At 38.6% G+C, this 18231-nt stretch overlaps 1 protein-coding gene across 3 annotated transcripts in view; it reads left to right on the top strand.

The window, feature by feature from the left end:
• The window catches only part of TNFSF13B (TNF superfamily member 13b), a 31285-nt gene extending 23333 nt beyond the window's left edge, over positions 1 to 7952 (top strand). For all 3 annotated transcript variants that reach the window (XM_079778797.1, XM_079778796.1, XM_079778795.1), the window contains 3 exons: positions 3882 to 3994; positions 4082 to 4232; positions 7779 to 7952. In XM_079778797.1, the coding sequence (XP_079634923.1) occupies positions 3882 to 3994; positions 4082 to 4232; positions 7779 to 7891 (377 nt within the window). In that variant the 3' untranslated portion in view covers positions 7892 to 7952. The remainder of the gene's footprint in view (positions 1 to 3881; positions 3995 to 4081; positions 4233 to 7778) is intronic.
• Positions 7953 to 18231: the final 10279 nt, after the last annotated feature.

Below are 18231 nucleotides of genomic sequence, written 5' to 3'. Positions count from 1 at the left end.
TGTGCAAAAACATTTTACTGTGATGTGGTTTCATTCGTTTATTTTTTTTGTTCCCTTACCCAAAGTAATATGTCAGAGATTTATTTTTTAAATCTCTAATCCTAATCCTGACAAGAGATTCACTTAAATACCAGGAACAGCAACAATAATAAAAAATATTCCCCTTTTCTTAGTAGATTGGCTCTGAGCTGGGGCAATCCTTTAGCATTTAGTCCAGCTGCCAGCAACTCTGCCTTAGACTTCCTCTTCCACTTGTGTAGAGACTGAAGATCAACTAGAGGTGGCTTAGGATTTTTTTCAGGTCTTTTCTGAGCATGGATCTGGCTCTGGGCATGCACGTTGCATTCTTTGGCATATGGGATAGGGTGTGAAAGCCCTTATTCCTTTAAGTATCTTCCTCCTTCTCAGGCTTTTTGTCAGTCTGCTGACTGTCCAATCTGCTGTCTCTTGCTCCAGGTAGCTACAGGTAGTATATGTCTTCAAAGCTTTTAATTGACAACAGCCTGAGGAGCTGCATCCATCTGAAGGAAGCCTCAAGATGGGTCAAAATGCATATCCTTAATGTTTTGAGAATAAAGTAAGTATTTCACTTCCTGGCACCAGCAAGGTGCCACCTGGGACTCAGGCCTCTATTTCCATGTTGTTGCCAAGCTGGAAGATGGTAAATGAGTAAGCAAAAAATACTATAATACTTTCTTACTGAAACTTAATGGCTTTTACCTCCCTCTTCATGAATGCCCTTGGTACTATTAAGTTTTTTGCATACATACAGATTTTACATACGTATTTCATACATCCAAAAATGTTGATTGTATGAGTTTTTGTCAGCTTAATTGCTGCTTCAGTAAAGACACGTATTTTCTGAGCTTTCTACTCTGCCATTTTTCATGGCATCATTCTGACATCTATAATTTTATTTTTAGACAATATCTGTTGGTTGTCTATGATCAAATTAATATGATTCCTCTTTCTTTCTCTATCCTCCTGTTCACCATACATTTTTTTGGATAGTAATATTATATTTCTTAATTTTTATCTACTTACTATTAAAGTTTTATGTTATTATTACTTGATCTGTCAACTTTAATTTATATTCTTTAAACCCCAGCTGGTACAAATGAGACAATTGATAATTTCACTACCAATATTTTTCCTCTTCTACTTCTCCTAATTTGTTAATTATTTAGTTTCTATATTGTCATGTCATTAAACTATTTTATTTCTTTTTGTCAAACAGTTCTCTTTATGTGTTTTTGTCTTTGTTTTACAAATTAATATATTCAATACTTATTGCAAGTCGTTTTGCTGTGGTCTCCTCATTCATGTCTTGTTTACTGTAATTCTCTTCTAGTTTACTCAAAATGAGCTCATGAGAACAATGGTACCTAAGTATTTGCATTGATAAAGCTGTTTCTTTTTTTGTTTTTATACTTTTAGGACAGATGGCTAGATATAATATTCTCAGTTTACCCTTTCTTTACTTGAGTGTCTTGTAGAAATTTCTGAACTGTATTTTGTACTTTGAAGAAAACTATAGTAAGAGAAATTTTTGTTCTCATAAGTGGTTTGACTTTCCTGTCTGGTTATACAAAGAATTATTTACTTACCTTAAAAATGTAATACTTATTTTAATATATATCACAGAATTGCCTATTGTGGTAGATAGAGTAAGTATTCACATCCTAATCCCCAAAACTTGTGAGTATATTACCTTATAGGTCAAAGGGAACTTTGCAAGTGTGATTAAGAAAAGGAATTAGGAGAGATTAGTCTGGTTTATTGGCATAGGCCCAGCGTAAATACAAAGATCCTTTTAAAAGAGGGATTAGCAGGTTCAGAATCCAGAGAAAGCAATGTGGTAATAAAAGCAGAATGCGGTACTTGCTGCCTGGGAAGATGGAAGAGGCCATGAGCCAAGGAACACAGGCAGACTGCAGAGCTGGAAAGGCAAGGATGTGTTTTCCAAAATCCTGAAAAAAAAACACACAGACTTGCCAACACCTTGATTTTGCCCAGTGAGACTTCTGATGTTTAGAATTGTGAGATAATAAAATATGTGCTGTTGTAAGTCAGTATATTTGTGATAATTTGGTACAGCAGCAATAATAAACTAATAAAACTATTTGGAACCAATTTTTCCTGGCACATGATGTTCCCTCTCAGTCTGTAGTAGCTCTAGTCTAGATGGTTCCTCTGTTTGACTTTTCTTTTTTTTTGGTCAAAATTCCAAGGTTCCAATTAAATGTATGCTGGTAATTCCTACCTCTTTTCTATCTTCTATTGTTGTACATTTTTCTTAATCTTTTTTTAATTTCCATCTTGTTTTGTTTCATGCAAAACCTTTTTTCCCCTTCAGAAACTTCTTTTTCCTTCATTTAAATGAGCTTTGCCCCCCTCCTAATTTCCCAAGTGTTTTAGCTGACATTGAAATTTCCTGGGTTGTCTGTCTGTAAGAGATGTCTGTATGTAAATGAGGGGTTGTTCACCTTTAGGGAGCTGATTTTTGTTGGCTCTTTGTGAGGTTTGCACTCCCAGCCCCTCTCACCATTTTTTATTCTTCTTCTCTTTACTTTTACACTCATCCCTCAGTGTGATCTCATTTGCTTTTGGCATTGCTTGCAGTTATTTTGTAGAACACAGATCTGTTTCTTTCATATGATTTACAGGAGGTAAAGAAGGAGAGATGTATTTTCATACTCATGTTGATAGTGGAAGTCTCTTATTTATTTTATGCCAATATAATTCATAAAGGCAGTGATGAAATTTACTTTAAATCACAGTACTTAGTCTAACTAGCATGCTAAAAATGTAAGTTTTAAGATGTAGAAACACGTTATAATATTTATGCTTAAGTGTATATTCTAGCTTTTAATTTACTGTTTAGTCTGTTTTCTTTAAGGATTTGATATTTATTCAACAGCACATATTTACTGAGTGCATACTATGTGCTAAGCTTTATTCTTAACATTTGGGTTTACAGCTATGACCATAGCACAACCATAGCCTTGGCCTTATGGAGTAGAATCCATGTGTGTATGTGAGCATGAATGTGGATGTGTATGCATGTGTGTGCAGTGGGGAGAAATACAGACAGTACATAAAAACAAGTAAACATGCACTCTCTTTAATAGGAATATTTTCAGAAAGTTGTAATGGAAAAAATAAAATGCAATAAGCATTGCTCAGACTCACTTAAAATGGAGTAGGGAGGCCACTGAGTAGGTGGGGCCCGTGCACATCCGGTGTCTCAGTTCTTAGAACTGTTGTTAAGTTGCTGACCTGTTGCTAAACTCAACTCAAAGTCGAACAACAAACATTCTGGATCCATGATTGCTGCATGGACATCTACGGACTTTACTTCTTCTTCATCATGGTGACGAGACCATCTGCATTCTTCACCTTGAAAGGAACCAATCCATTTACACAGTGGATCTAACATTATTTCAGTGAAAAGAGGGGTTTGCTTTCTCCCGATAACCTTTGCTAAATGCTCACAAACTCACTGTGTCTGCTCTGGGAACGGAAGGAAAACTGAGAACTATCTATCTTAGTGTGTTATTCGGAGACACTTTGTACACCCTTTGCCTCAACCTTTCCCATCCAGCCTTTATCAGGTAAATTGCTGAAATTCAGAAGAATGAGAGAAAAACCAGACATTACAAATGAAGGGTTTGGTCTCAAGTTCCTGTATCTGGTAGTTGTCTGGGTTAATATGTAAATAACAGCGGAGAAACCAGTGGAGTACTGTGATTTGTCTTCTTCTTCTTTTTTTATTAAGATAAAATTCTCCTCTATGTCTCAGACTTAGTTTAGTAATTAGGCAGAGATGAAAAACTGCTTTTCTCAGTTTCCTGTCTTACAAATTGTTCTCTTCATTGTAGGAGATTACACGTTTGTTCCCTGGCTTCTCAGCTTTAAAAGAGGAAGAGCACTAGAAGAAAGAGAAAATAAAATATTAGTTAAAGAAACCGGTTACTTTTTTATATACGGTCAGGTAGGTTTCACCCTCATTCTGCTGTTGCTGTACAATGCCTCCCATTTTGTGCTCTCCTCTGACAAAGCTCTTTGGTTTGTTTCTCAGGTTTTATACACCGATAGCACGTTTGCCATGGGACACCTAATACAGAGGAAAAAAGTCCACGTCTTTGGGGACGAATTGAGCCTGGTGACTTTGTTCAGATGTATTCAAAACATGCCTGAAACACTACCCAATAATTCCTGTTATTCAGCTGGTAAATAATAGTTCTCTGTAAATAGACAGAAAGATATTCCTCGATATACTGTGTGGTTTTGATTATCTTGAGTGATAAGCTGGTCTGTTTTAATTGAGGCAGATAAAATCATTACTAATAGTTTTATCATTTTTATACACATAATTATTTCATATACATATAAAAAGGGCAGTAACTTCATAGCAACCAACACTGAGAACCATTCTAAGCTGTATTTTCTTCACCCTGTAATAACAACAGTGATAATAATCTATAATAATAAAAGTGTAATATGCTAATTAGACCGGACGACCTTCCAGACGAAGCGGGGGCTGTGAGGGAAGTCTGGGTCCTAGGTGCCAGAGGGAAGCTGGTGCTGGAAGCTGGGGGAAGGAAGGCCTACTCTTGCACGAATTTCGTGCATCGGGCCTCTAGTAGAAGAATAAGAGAATGATTACCATGTGCCAGGCATGCTGGTCTGCACTTTATGGTTGTTCACTTAACCCTCCTGTTTCAGGGAGATGGAATCTAAGACCCACATTGTCTTAGGTTGCACAGCGACCAAGTTCCAGAACTTGGTTTAAACCAGCCAGGTTGATTCCAGAGGGTGAGCTGCCAGAAACTCGTCTTTACTTGCTATGGAAGACATCCCCCCTTGGCTGATGTGAGCATCAGGTCAAGTTGCCCAGTGGCTTCTCTCACTTTCATACAGGTGACAGACATCTGGTGTTATAGATCCCAGACAGGTGACTTGGGGATGTGAAAGCGGGGCAGTGAGCCTGCATTTCAAACTCAGGGGCAGTAAAGATACGGAGAGAAAAGAGAAAGGGTAGGCTTTGTTCATTTCAGGTCTGTTTGGGCTGTATTGACAACATGGCCTTTATTTTGTTTGGGGGGTAATTTTAAATGAATCAAGGCTGGTATTAGAAAAAAAGAATATTTGCCTTAACTCATTCATTCCTCTCTGGTGAGTTTGACAAATCCATTTGGAACCCTGAGGAATGTCTTCAGTTGCCGTTGCCGTGCACAGCAGTAGGAAACACAGGGTTGGAGACTGGCTGCTCCACTTGAAGTGGCATATTTCAAAGGCCTTTACTAATAAATGCACAATGAATCAGCAAGAAAGGGAAATAGCATGTGATAATAGGGATGATGTCACTCTGGGTCTGCAGCCATAAACAGCTTTAACAGGGCGATGAGGAAATTTGTTACATTGGAAACCCCTAATTTTCATTAAAAGAAAAAAAAAAAAAAGCTTCCCTGCACCCAGCAGTGACTAGTATTTTGGTGTTGCAAAATTCTATTAAATGAGGCTATGCCAACCTGCTATTTATTTATATCCATTAGTAGTTACAGCTTTACAGCAAACTTTCAGATTTTCTAATAAGCTGCTGATCTCATATTTACTTTCTTGACAGATTTCCTAGGTGCCTTACTTTTTAAGAATAAATAACTTGACCCTGAAGATATCTCTCCATGCTAATAGCTTAGTATTAAATAAAACCATTCTGTAGGAAAATTCAGGTTTGTAATATTTATCTGTTCTAGGGCACCTGTGTTCAAAACCATTAAAAACTATACATAACTGTGTAAATGTCCAAAGTGCTTCCATAGTAACCCGAAAAAAAGTTAAACTGGTCCTTTTGAGGGACCCCAACATAATACCAAAGAACCTCTTTTGTACACAAAGCAGAATCTTATTCTTTATTCCATTTACAAATTAAATATGTTTATTGTAGAAAAAGTCAGATTGCTATAAGCGCAAAGAATTGAAATAGCCAATAACTTAATGTCGGAATTTTAAATAGATTCTACCTTAAAAGTAGTCAGTTTTTGTGGATAAGTTATGCAGATAAATGCAGAAGTATTCATATGATATGATGTCCAGAATTTGCTTCAAATTATACATGAAACAAGATTGAGAATGGGTTAACAATCATTGAAACTAAATACTGAGTACATGGAGTTTATATTATTCTCTCTACTTTAGAAAACTTTTGACAATTTCCTACAGAAAAATAAAAAACAAAACATGTTTTAGTGGGGGAGGGTCATTCCCATTTTATTTAAGAGTTAATATTACTTAATGCTTTGGGATCTATAGCCTTTGTCAAAATATTAGATTATCTTTAATCTCTATGATAATGACTAATCTCTTCAACAAAAATCCCAGTCTTTTAAAAACTATTTAGTCATTAAATGCTTTGCCAGTCCTAGAAAATATACACATTACCCTTAACGGTACCTAAAACTATGTTTTTTTGTTTGTTGTTTGTCTTGGTCCATTAAAAAACACAAGATCTTTGGAGACAAAAAAAACAAAAAAATTTGTCACACGTATTATGTGTGTCTAGAAAGGTGTCTGGTACATCATAAGTGTTCAGTATATAAACACCAATTAACTGTTGCCCAAAGAAATTGGATACTTTGGGCTCTATAATAGATGTTAACACAGATGTGTTCATGTGAGTACATTTTCACTGTATGTTAATGAAATGATGCAATTACTTTTTAAAATGTTAATTGAAAGTGTTGACAATTCAGATACTATTTTTTTTGTTAGTTTCTTTGTTTCTTCTACTCTTGCTCTCCTCTTTCTTTTCTTTCATATAGGTATTTTTAAATGTATTTTGTTGATTTCAGAGAGGAAGAGAGAGATAGAAACATCAATGATGAGAGAGAATCATTGCTCGACTGCCTCCTACTGAGGGTTGAGCCCACAACCTGGGCTTGTGCCCTTGACCAGAATAGAACCCAGGACCCTTCAGTCCGCAGGCTGACGCTATATCCACTGAGCCAAGCCGGCTAGGGCCATACAGATATTTTTTAATGGGGTCAGAAATTACCTGAAATACTGAGTGTAGTTCCTGAATTGTGTTTTATATTCCTGAATCACAAAATATGTCATTGTAATTAGGCACATACAGATTTATTGGTTAGTTTTAAGAGGGTAATTATTTTGTTGTTTTTGGTTATAAAGACAGATACGGTTATTAAAGGAAACATAAAAAATAAAGGGCTATAAAAGTAATCCAAATTACTCCTTATCCCATAATCTTGCCTCTAGAGAAAAACTATGTAATAGATGTGCTTTGCTAATGAATAGTATTTTGTTTTATACTTTTAATGATCTATTTATTTTATATGTACATTTAAAAGTAAATATAGTTGTGTGTTTTTATTTAAAATTATTATAAAAAGTTTATCATTTCAATAAAATGAAGCAAAACCATTTTTAACTACATAATATTCCATCAATAGATGTGCTATGATTTACTTAACATTTTTTTTCTTAAACTTTAACATTTGGTTCCTGTTTAGATTCTCCATTTTATAAGCAGTAAGTGGTAAATACATTTACATCTGCTGGAACTCCTTCTGTTCATTTCTTTTAACTTTCTTTAGGCTGGTAGAATAGTAACTGGTTTAGAAGTCCATTGTTGTAATTTGAAGTGTAAATGCCTACATTAACCTTTTTCCAAAACAAAATTGTTTTATTTGATCTTCCTTTTCTTTTCTTTCCCATTGGACAACCACTTAAAGTTCTTGTAAACCATTCTTTTCCAGGCATTGCAAAGCTGGAAGAAGGAGATGAACTTCTACTTGCAATACCACGTGGAGATGCTAAAATATCACAGGATGGTGATGGCACTTTTTTTGGTGCATTGAAACTTCTGTGACCTACTTACACCTTGTTTGTGGCTAATTTCCTCCCTTTCTATGTATCTCTAAGGAGAAAGCACTTAACTGGAAATACCAAAAGGAAAAAAAAGTAGTTACCATAGCCTTTTCTGTGAGCTATTTGTTTTGGTTTGCTGAAACTAGACCGGACAGGAAACTTAACAGACAACCACAGCCAAAGGGTGTCATGTGAATTACAAGAAGTAGAGCTCATTTAAGGAAAGATAGAATTAGAAAGACTTTTTCACTATAATGCCATGTCAAACAATTTAGTCATAGCTCTTGTCTTAGAGGAAGCTCAGGGTTCGAAAGGGCCGTAATGATTTGTTCAAAAATGGTATTCCATTTTTTACTATGAAACAAGTGCCCATTTCCATAGGACAGTAAGACATTTGGGGGAAATCTCAGAATTTGTCCTCTATTTTTATGTAAAATACACTCCTCTCCTTTTCAGTTAACCTTGGAGAAAGTAAAAAGAAAAAATATATAGAAAGTTTGCATTTCCTACATGTAAAAGTAATTAAAGCCTAAATTTAAACATCATATTAAACAAGTGAAGATATAGTACTATTTAAGTCTTTTTTGGTTTATTTCAAGTTTGCAATTTTTCTCTCTGATATTATATATTACCCAATGGAACACTCCCCAACAGGTTTCATAGAAGGGGAATTACTCTCATGTGTCTGCACTTATGTGTGTTGTTTGTAGCTAATATTCAGAAACTTAATGTAGGATAATTTTAATTCATGCATATAATCGTTAATTGAAAAAATAACTATAATTGTTCTTATATAAAAACAAAATCTTCACTAGAAATTAATGAGTACATTTGTAATAATGAAATGTAAATTTCCTTTATTTCCTATTCTATTTTAAACCACTGCTATTGTCGTTCACATGTCCCAGCCTTTAAAAACAGTCATGTTATTAGCTTTACTGAAGGTGAGGTTTAATTCAACTTCTTGGCATCCTGAAGTATGCTGTGTGCTATATGCTGTTTATAAAGTTACCATATGCCGGAAGATATCACCTGATTTTCATTTTATAAAGAACCACATTTGAGAAAGCCATAATACTTAGTTATTACATCTATTTCCCCTTTGTTTTGCTTGCTGTTGTTTTTTAAATGTCATCAGTTTAAAGAGCTTTCACTTCATTAAACAGTTTCTTTCATTAGTTTAATCAGTAGCTGGAAGAATAGACCCTGGTCAGCACTAAATTTTCCCCAGTCTGTATGAAAACAATTTTAAAGGTATAATTTTCAAAACAAAAGGAACAATTTGTATTTTTGTATATAAACTTAAACTTTGTTTAAATATAATTTTGACTTTTTGGTTAAAACAAAATCTATTTTGCCATTATTTTGTTTTACAATATAATAATTAAAAGGAAGGGATAGGTAGGGTAGGAGTTTTGATACCAGGAGGAGGTTAGGAATTTTCTTAGTGTTGCTGCTACCTTGGATTGCCAAATAAAAACGTTCCGAGTCTTTTGCCTCGTTTTTTGATTGAGTTTGTCTAACACCACTCCTCTTTTAGTTTCTTTCCATATGACTACTAAATCACATTTTTAAAATTAGGTACATACTTGTAAAACATTATAAAGTAACGTGTTAGGGCATGACAATAAAGTATTTGAAATCATAAATATTTTACATATTTCAAAAAGGATTTGTAGCCCTAGCCAGTTTGGCTCAGTGGATAGAGCGTCGGACTGTGGACTGAAGGGTCCAGGTTAGATTCTGGCCAAGGGCATGTACCTTGATTGCGGGCACATCCCCAGTAGGAGGTGTGCAGGAGGCAGCTGATCAATGTTTCTCTCTAATCGATGTTTATAACTCTCTATCCCTCTCCCTTCCTCTCTGTAAAAAATCAATAAAATATATTTAGATAAAAAAAGGATTTGTATACATTAGTATTATATAAAGAAAGGATATAAATTACATATTTCTTCAAGAATAAGCTTGAAATGATAATCCTGCATTATAATAAGTTTGCACACTAAGCTATTAAAATCTGCAGCTTGCACCATTATTCTTTATAAATGATCAAGCATATTTTGTCCACAGGTGTAGAATTCAGCCACATAAAATATTCTTAAATCTTATTTTACTTTCGGTTTAAACCATTGTTAAAATATGAACCCTATCTTCCTCATATGTGAAATGTGAGGAATATTAGACTTTGGTTGAGTGAAAGTTCATTTAGATATCAGGAAAGAGAATTAAGATCAGGTGTGTTTGGGGCTCCCACCACAGCAGCAGCTGCTGGAGTTCCCACTGCTCTACCCTTCCCCCAACTTATTTTAGGGGAAAAAAAAAAAGATGTGATATTAGAATTACCTACAACAGAACATTTCTAAGGTTTAAGTGTATGGATCTAGTCCAGGCACTCACGTCTAAAATCTGAAATCAGGAGTTGTGATGATGAATAACTACTTAAGGGTATTAAATTATTCCCTTGTGTGGGAACTAAGCAGGTTAGCACAGCACCCAGAGGGAAATAATGTGCAGCCCTCAGTGGCCTCTGGAGAAATCAGCTCCACCCTCTAAGTCATTGTGTAAGAGAAGGTCCACCCTCCCAGTGTGGTTTGTTATGGATGCAGCAATTTATTGATAAAATTTCATAAATTCTTTTGTAATTTGAATTATAAAATAGTGCCTGTTATCTGTCTGGCCCTATGCTAAGAACTTGGGAGTTATAAAATATTGCTTACTCCAGATTAACTGCATGCACATTCACTTTGTAAAATTAATCTTGTAAATTTATATAAATTTGATTTACTTTTTTCCCCCCTCTTTGAGGATATTTGTCACAGCATGATTTAAAAAGTAGCCCCTCACACCCTAACAAAAAAGAGAAACAACTTCAGTAAGTGTCTGGCTGTGTAGATTAAGGTATGCCTACATAATGAATGCTATGCAGCCATTAAAATTATGTTCTAGAACTCCATTCCAAGTCCTGGAAGATGATCAAGAGAGTCAAGTGGAAAAAGTAGGTTATAACAGCATGTAGATTATGATCCCATTTTTGGTAAAACAAAAATATATCAGCATAAAAATAAAGGACTAAAGAAAAGCAAACACGAAAGGATTGGTGATTATCTTTGAGTGCAGGAGTTATCTTAGAGTGATGGAACAGTTTTAATTTCCTTTCTCTGCCTTCTCCAAGTGTTCTACAATAAGTATGCGCTGTTTTAATGATGGAATACTTCTCACTTCTTGAACTGTTACTAGAAGGAGAGTTTTACCATAGGATCTGTCTTTATTAACAGACTCTCATTAATTGGCTAGGTGGGCTCTCTCCCTCTTTTTTTTTTTACAATAACTAAAATTTGGAAACAGCCCAAGTGCCCATCATTAGATGAATGGATAAAAAAACTTTGGTACATTTACACAATGGAATACTATGCACCTATGAAAAAGAAGGATCTTTTACTCTTTGGGACATCATGGATGGACCTGAAGACTATTATGCTAAGTGAAATAAGCCAATCAGAGAAAGACAAATATCACATGATCTCACTTATTTGTGGAATCTAATGAACAAAATGAATTGACCAACAAAATAAAACCTGAAGCATGGAGGCATGGAACAGACTGACATACTTCAATGTGGGGGTGGGGGGTGAGAAGACATAAACCAAAGAAGTTATATACACATATGCATAACCCATGGACACAGGCAAAAGAGTGGTGAAGGCCCGGGGAAGGGAGATAGGGGCTGGGCGGAGGGGGCTAAAGCGAGGGAAAATGAGGGACATCTGTAATACAATCAACAATAAAAAATATATAAAATAAATTTGATTAACTTTTACAAATTAATTATGATTAGAAAGGGAATCTAAGATCTCTCGCCTTGCTCATGTCAGAGTAGCTTCTCCAGGTTTGTCTTCTTTGGGCCAGGCACAGGAGTGAAGGGCTGGCATGGGGCCGGCAGCGCCTCCAAACACGGGCTGTCCCTGCGAAGCCATGTCCAGACCATCAGAAGGGAGTGCAATTTTCTTTTAAGCTTGGTTTGAGGTTGTCTTTGATTTTTCTCATCTTCACCATTGGCATTATCCAAGTTGACTAAGCCTTTTGTTATTAAAAAAATAATTAAATGACATTGTGTTTAAGATCACTTTAAAAATAAAGATAATAAAATTATAGAAATATATTAACAATACAGTATGAGAAAAAATTGTTGATTATTTAGATTTATTTTACAACTAGAGGCCTGGTGCACAAAATTCGTGCACTCGGGGTGGGGGGTGTCCCCTGAGCCCGGCCTGCACCCTGTCGCAGTCCAGGAGCCCCACCGGGGAGAGGGCCTACGCCAGCAGTCGGACATCCTTAGTGCTGCCGTGGAGGCAGGAGAGGCTCCCGCCACCACCACTGAACTCACCCGCTGAAAGGCTGGCTTCTGGCTGGGCAGTACTCCCACTCTGGTGGGAGCACACTGACCACCAGGGGGCAGCTCCTGCATTGAACTTCTGCCCTCTGGTGGTCAGTGCACATCATAGCGACCAGTCATTCCACCATTTGGTCAATTTGCATATTAGCTTTTTATTATGTAGGATCTTATGGCCCTTACCAATACTTAGAATTATATATTTAGAATATATGATACTTTTTTCTCTACAATTTTGGGCATGTGAAAATATTTTAGGCATTTGTTTTGTTTTATCTTGTATGTTTTTGTAGGTCCTACTGCAATTGTGCACTGTATTTAAAACTAATCACAAAGATAGGAACTAATGTGCTGAGATTGAGTAAGTTGCTCCGTGTGATGAAGAAATGTTTGAGATGGTGTTATGACACTGAACTGTCAATTTGGATCACCCAGTGGCTGATTAATTTGTCATTTTCAAGGACTAAACAAATGAGATCAACAATACAGAAACAATGATATATCTGGTATGCAGCAGTGCAAGTTGATTAATTTCTTTGTTTAACATTTTCATCTCCACAAAAGTAGCAATTTCCCACAAGTAAATGAATAAAATAATGAAATCCATTTTAGACCATTTAGAGGAAAACATTGGTAGTATCATTGTTTTTGGTGGGGTCTCTCTGTGTCCCCACCTGTTGCTGGTGGAAGTGGGCTCCTTGGGGTGTCATGGGAATAAATATTTCCTGAGCCCCCCCATGGGAGAATGAGGTGCTGTGGAAAGTTATCTTTCTGTGGAATTAAACCCCTTAGTTTCCAAGATCCCATCTCCCTCCATCCTGCCATGGAAAAAGACCCTTTTGTCTTCAGCAGAGCTAGGATCAAAGCCATTGCCCAGAGGTTTTGTTCCATATGTTCCCAGCTGCAGTCCGCATGGCCATGGGGCATATGGCTTCCAGGGCTACATGGCTATGGAGGCACACAGCAAGTGCAGGTCACAGAACAAAGAGAAACCAGAGTGCATGTGGCAAGAGAGATAATTCTTTGTTTGGGGGATTTTAAGTGGGGGCTTATCCAATGAATCCTTCGGGATTTCACATGCTTGCAGTGGCTCCACCCCTGTGGCTAATTATATTTTTCCCAGGTTAGACTGACAGGCAGATACCTTCCCTATCTCACCGCCACTTCTCTATGCATGTGCCCATCATCCCCTTTGTTGGATCCCTTCCCCAGTGATTTGCAGGGACCGATGGTTCCCTGTGGAGCGTGAAGTTGCGGCTTCCTGGTGAAGCTGCCCTGATGACCATGCTTATAATGTCTGGCCTCCCCTTTGCTCCTTTTCTATTTTTAATATCAGCTAGCTAGTTATGATGGTAACAACATTACCTTTAGGCTTGTATTGATAGTGGTAGATATATTTTATGAGAATATTTTTCTAAAACTAATTCTATTGTGTGTGCTTTTAAAGGTTAGTAAAAACCAGTAGTGTTGCAGAAGACCAAAGAAAACCAAAGACGCTTCTAAGAAAAAGGAGGGACACTGTTTAATACACCGGTGGACTCAGGGAACAGCCTTCCAAATCTGAGTGAAGGAACACGCATGGGGCTTTCCTTTATATCTCCCTCCCTGTGGTCTTTGTCCCACAAACATGGATTATGCTTCCGGTCCATTTTGCGGGCCTTGCAAGAAGGCTCCCAGGTGTTGGGGGTCTCCAGGCCATATCTGATGGTCTGGCCTGGCGCCAGAGTTAATAACCCTCCCTCCGGGGCAGTGCACTGTTGACAGTAACAGGTTCTGCAAGACCAGTATCTGGGAAGGAGATAGGGACTTAATTATAGGTTATCAGCAATGTACACTGAGCTTGCTGGCTGGGATTCAGATCACTAGCCCCAAATATCAGGGTTACATTGGAATTAGCCCTTTTTAGCCTTCTCAATAGCAGGCCAAATATTCTCCCTTGGCGCTGATTATGAAGTGGCAAAATTCCATCTGGACAAGGTTCTGTGATGACCATGATGTGGCCACTGAGTGCAAGCTCATTGTCAGCGATCTCCTGTCACATCGAGGCCCTGACCCCACTCTCTGGTTATCAGAGGCCATAGAAGAAATTCAGCTTGTTTACTGTCATCATTCAACATTAGATGATGGTGACGCATGGACAAATAACAGGAAGAAATAGGTACGAGAGAAGGGAGGGAATTCTTTTCCATTGAAGTGACAGATTCACCCTGCTTTATATGTTTTTGAACTTCTGACTTTTCATATTGAAATAATTTAAAGCTTATAAAAATATAGGGAAGAAGGAGTACAAGGACATCTCTTATACCCTTTACTTTTATCCCCCAAATGTTAGCATTTTACAGAACTAAAATCAAAATTAGGACGGTACCTTTGATACAACATGGTCTTGCATGTGAATAATAATTGCCCATCACCCCTCTCCTTGATAGCCATTATAGCCAGACACACACACACACACACACACACACACACACACACACACTATATTAGAAAGGAGTATTTAGAGACAGAACTGGCCTCTTGGATATGCCACATAAGCAGTAGCACATGGCCTCACACACTCTCTGGAAGGCCCCATTTTTAGTTTAATCCCCTGCTATTGCCATCTTGAACTTCATAATAGTTTTCCAACAAGGGGTCCTGCATTTTTATTTTGCACTGGGCCCCACAAATGATGAAGTGTCCCTGCTTGAAGATATTAGAGAGAAGACGTGAAGAATGGTAGTTAAGAGCACATCTCTAGGGCTACACCCCTGGAATTCAAATCCCAGTTCAGTTGTTTACTAGTACTAGTTTTATAATTTGGGGGATGAAGGTAACAGAACTGGTAAACTCATGGAGTTGCTATGAGAAATAAACGAACTGATATAGTGTCTGGCACATTCTAAGTGCTAAATGTTTTTGCTTAAAAGACATGTGTACCCACATCCTCAGACACACACACACACACACACACACACACACACACACACACACACACATTAAGAATGGGGATTTGAATTGGAATTCAAAAGAAGGAAAGAGACATGCACTCTTTGTTTTTATTTTTGCAAAGGAAATGAAAGCTAAATTGTCAGAAAACTAAGGAATACCTGGTTTGGTTGTTTAGTTTTAAGATATCTTGAACAGATCAGGAGAGAGAGAGAAGAGAAGAGAAGAGAAGAGAAGAGAAGAGAAGAGAAGAGAAGAGAAGAGAAGAGGAGAGGAGAGGAGAGGAGAGGAGAGGAGAGGAGAGGAGAGGAGAGGAGAGGAGAGGAGAGGAGAGGAGAGGAGAGGAGAGGAGAGGAGAGGAGAGGAGAGGAGAGGAGAGAAGAGAGAGAAGAGAAGAGAAGAGAAGAGAAGAGAAGAGAAGAGAAGAGAAGAGAAGAGAAGAGAAGAGAAGAGAAGAGAAGAGAAGAGAAGAGAAGAGAAGAGAAGAGAAGGGGCATTTTGGGTTTAGGAACATTTCTGGCCCTTCTTCAGGTCCTTCCCTCTACTCAGCAATGCAAATAAAAAGAAAACAAACATCTCTTATTACACCTCACCCTGGAAGTTAAGTATTTCCAAGACTTAGGAGATAGGTGGTGCAAAAACTTCAGTATGGGAACAGAAGGTCATCCTAAATTTAACCAGATAGTAGTGAGAGGGAACCAGATTCAGGAGATCAGATGGCGGTAGCAAGAGAACCACATAAGAGGGAATTTGATGAGAAAGAAAATGTCCACAGGGAAGACTCTTTCCTGGGCCAAGCGGTTTCCATATGAGACTGGCTTGCAGGGCTAAGCTGGGAGCAAGGAGGGTAAAAGGGGGGAAAGGTTGTGCCCAGCCTCCCTCTAAGTGCTGAGAAACAATTGATCCTCCTGAGGAGTTTCAACAGGGAGAGAGCATAGAGCCGGGGTCCCTGATCACCTAGTGGAGTAGGAGCCACACTCAATATGAACAGAACTGTGCGGGTAGCGTCACTTGGGAATAAAACCACAGCCACATTTTTATTTGAATTTCAGATAAGTCTATTGCATAATACATGGCACTCTGGCTCCCTTGGATGTTAAGACAAATTGATTAATTTATTTTCTTAAGTGTAAACCTCAGAGTTGACAGGACTGCCAGATTAGAGTCCAAAACCGCAGTTTAAATGAACTAGACATTTCTAAACAGCATCCTGCCTGCTGAGAAATCGCCTTTATCACCTTGAAAGGTTGCCATGCAGCCTGGGAGGGAAGCCCTCCAGAGAAGACAGGCTGCTTTAGTGTTGAAATCCGGGTCTGTAGCGAGTGAGGATGTGGTCTGTGCATTGAGGGATCTGTCTTCATACATGTCAAGAGAGGAAATTTAGCACTTAGCGTACATTCCTTTTAACCCACATTAGCAGAGTGGATACATCACCAGGGCAGCTCATTTTCATTTATGAGTTGGGGCAGCTCATTTTCATTTATGAAACTCATAAGTCATTGGACTTCTAGCTGTTGCCTGAGTGTTAACTCGGGGAGCGAGGAGTCCACATCTGTCTCAAGAAGGGTTGGTCCCAGCAGGCTCTCCCTCTTGGGAGCACTAAGGTGCCCCCCCTCCGCCCCTGCGTCCCTCTACATCCCCCCAGGCAGGGTAGCTTTGCCTTTCTCTTTCCTAAGCTCTGTTAGAAATAAGGCGAGCCCCCAAGTCAGGGGTTCTGGTAGAATACAAAATATACTCTGAAGCCAGGCAGCAAGGCAAACATTTTTACTTCTACGTAGAAGGGTGCACACACATGGTCTGGAAGCATGTATACTTATAATCCCTTACGAATGTGACCTGTCCTTTGCTCTTGATCGGAGCTCAGGTGCACAGTCTTTTGCGATTGCCTAATTCAAAGGGAGGGATTGGCCTTTGCTGTTTCAAGATGGCAGCCCCCAGGGGAGCTGCAAGCCATATGGCCAACATGGCTGCTGCCAAGTCACACAGTCCCAAATGGCGGCTGTCTAAACTGTTCTTTGACAGAAAAGATGATTTGTTTATTCTCATAATTCCCCCCTTTTCTTTATTTAAACTCTTTTCTTCAAACTCGGCTGAAATTCATTGACTTTCATGCTCTGCAGTGTCTAGGAGGAGACTAATTTGCTGTTTGGTCAATGTGGTTTCAATTAATCCTTGGATAAGATATGGGACAATGTGACATCCCATCACTGTAGCTCCTAAACAAAGGGGTGAAGTGGACACCATTGCTCTAGTGCATCAGAGAAAGGAACTCAATCCCAGGCTCCAGCTCACTGGTCACTAAAACTGCTGATGCCTTAGGCTCAGTGATGGTCCGTCTGCTGTGTTGTCAGGGATGAATGCACAGCACTGGCCCCAACATAACATATCTTCCTCCTTCTTCTGCCTGTTCTCCCAGGGCACCCTGCTGCTGGCATCTAGCTGTTCACTATCCCTTTAACTGCGTCTCGAGTACAGTTAACAAGCCTTTGCTGGTTCTAGAAAATATAACTAATCCACCACATTCTTGTTCAGTGGGCCACCAACACAGGACAGACTCAAACCCTGCAGCAATCTGATTTCTAGCCTTAAACTCCTTGGCACTCCTCCTACAACCCCAATGTGTGTATATGGGGATCAAAGGAACCCCCTAGACTCTCTTTCCTCTTCCTAGTCTGTCTGTCCATGGAAAAAGGTTTACTATATGCCAACATGAAAGGGATAGCCAATTGTATCAGAGCGCAAGGTCCACTCCACTTTCTGGGCAAAGCCACAAGTCAGGGTCTCCCATGACACCACCAGACATCAGCGCGGGGTACCGACAGTGCAGCACAATGGGCTTCTGAGGATACTCAGCCATTTACGCATCCGGACACATTTCTCATAAACTCCGAGCACTGTTCCTCCCCTTGAGAGGCAGGATATATACTTTACGTTGGAGGACAAGCCAGATTGTTTTGGGGCGGGTCCTAGCTCTTTACCTCTGTTGGATGGGAACAACAGGGCGAGAGTCTTACAGG

Source organism: Cnephaeus nilssonii, assembly GCF_951640355.1.
Source record: "Cnephaeus nilssonii genome assembly, chromosome: 8".
NCBI classification, from domain to species: domain Eukaryota; kingdom Metazoa; phylum Chordata; class Mammalia; order Chiroptera; family Vespertilionidae; genus Cnephaeus; species Cnephaeus nilssonii.
Note: the sequence above shows the minus strand (reverse complement) of the source record. Positions and strands in the feature narration are given on the sequence as shown.